Source organism: Atta colombica, unplaced genomic scaffold (assembly GCF_001594045.1).
Source record: "Atta colombica isolate Treedump-2 unplaced genomic scaffold, Acol1.0 scaffold102, whole genome shotgun sequence".
Classification (NCBI taxonomy): Eukaryota; Metazoa; Arthropoda; class Insecta; order Hymenoptera; family Formicidae; genus Atta; species Atta colombica.
This window is the reverse complement of record NW_017259187.1, coordinates 429,778-431,289: the sequence shown is the minus strand read 5'-3', so window position 1 is coordinate 431,289 and position 1,512 is coordinate 429,778. Positions and strand designations below refer to the sequence as shown.

General features: G+C 37.7%; 1 protein-coding gene across 1 annotated transcript in view; it reads right to left on the bottom strand.

Annotated features, from left to right (window-relative positions):
* Positions 1–1,512, bottom strand: part of LOC108687927 (BTB/POZ domain-containing protein 7) — a 21,172-nt gene that overhangs the window by 17,193 nt on the left and 2,467 nt on the right. The window contains exons 4-7 of the mRNA XM_018193974.1: positions 984–1,512; positions 738–901; positions 268–652; positions 32–184 (exon numbers count right to left, since the gene is read on the bottom strand). Of these exons, the coding sequence (XP_018049463.1) occupies positions 32–184; positions 268–652; positions 738–901; positions 984–1,512 (1,231 nt within the window). The remainder of the gene's footprint in view (positions 1–31; positions 185–267; positions 653–737; positions 902–983) is intronic.

The following is a 1,512-nucleotide window of genomic DNA, read 5'->3' as shown; positions in this document are numbered from 1 at the left end:
TTATTATTATTATTATTATAATTATTATTACCTTGATTTCTTCATAATACGGCATGAATAGCCTTGGCCTTACAAAAAATCCATTTTTCTTTCCGCCTCTTATCCAAGCATTCACCCTCAAATTATCTCTTTCGTCTCCTATCATATGACTTGGTGGAGTTGAAACTAATCCTCTCCTAATAGCCTAAAAATTTATCAGCATAAAAAATATATTAACAAGAGATATATTTTCTTTTAAATAATTTAAATTTTTGGTAGAAAATATACCTGTACTAATGCTTCGCTATTCGGCGGCAATATATGATCTATTCTGACAAGCGGCAAAAGTTCGCTCAATATCTCCCGTAATTCGATGTCGCTAAGATCTCTTTTCTTAATACCCTTTCTCGTCACAGAATGCACAGTATGACTAAGCAAATTAGGTTCCCGATCCTCCATACGACGTACTAATTCGTGTTCGCCCCACTTGAGCACTGCCTGCAGTACTTCAAGTTCGCTCGCTTGTAAAAAATGGCTCTGTAAAACATTCGCTAAGTGGGCATGATCTAACTGATGAAGAATCGAAGACGAAGCAATTGGCTGAAATTCCTCCCTTAAGTAATGCAACGCTTGCCTGTGTACCCATGCTGATCCGTGAGGTTGACTACCCCATCTGCACATAACATAATTTTTTTTAATAATATGATCTAATTTATAACTTTTGTAAAAGATTTATTAGTAATCATAATCAGATTTACTTGAGAACAGTCGGTAGCGATTCCAAGGTGAGATACTCCAAAATAAGATCCTCGCAACCTTGCGATAATATATCAAGCTCGAGAAATCGTCCAATCTGATACAATTCCATCGCTTCTTCTAATGGACTTGGTCGCATTCGGCCCGTATGTGTTAGGGCTTGAACCTGTAAGTTTATTAAATAAAAGTATTAACATAAAATTAATATACATTAGTGTATAAATATTTTTTTGCTAAGATTTTCTTACCTCTCCCAAACTACCAGCGCTGTTTCCACAACCGCTTCCTCTCAATATTAATGATAAGTCGACAGTATCTAGATACACAGCATGTAGTAATACTCTGGCATATCGTTTAGGTATCACGCTTTCATCCAACACTATTCTAGTAGGTATATGAAGCGCTCTTTCTGTGTGATCCTCGCCCGATCTAGTCCGTCTTTGTATTAAATTTCTGAAGAAAGGAGATCTCGCGGAAAGTATTGCTTTATGACATGGCAGCTCTAATTTCGGGCGAAATCCGTACTCCGAACTTCCACTATCCGGTCTTTGATAATCACTATCCGACGTGAATACAAGAGCGGCATCTGCATAATCACCGGTATCTAGCAAATATCTGAGATCATGTTCCAGTGGATTTGGAGTTCCAAATTCTTCTCCGAGTCGTCGAAGTAGATTTGCTTCCAAAGTCGCGTCATGTGGACAAATATCACCAGTGTAAAGATACCGTAATAACATTGAGAACATCTGTACTTCAAGATGTGGAGTTCTTAGCTCC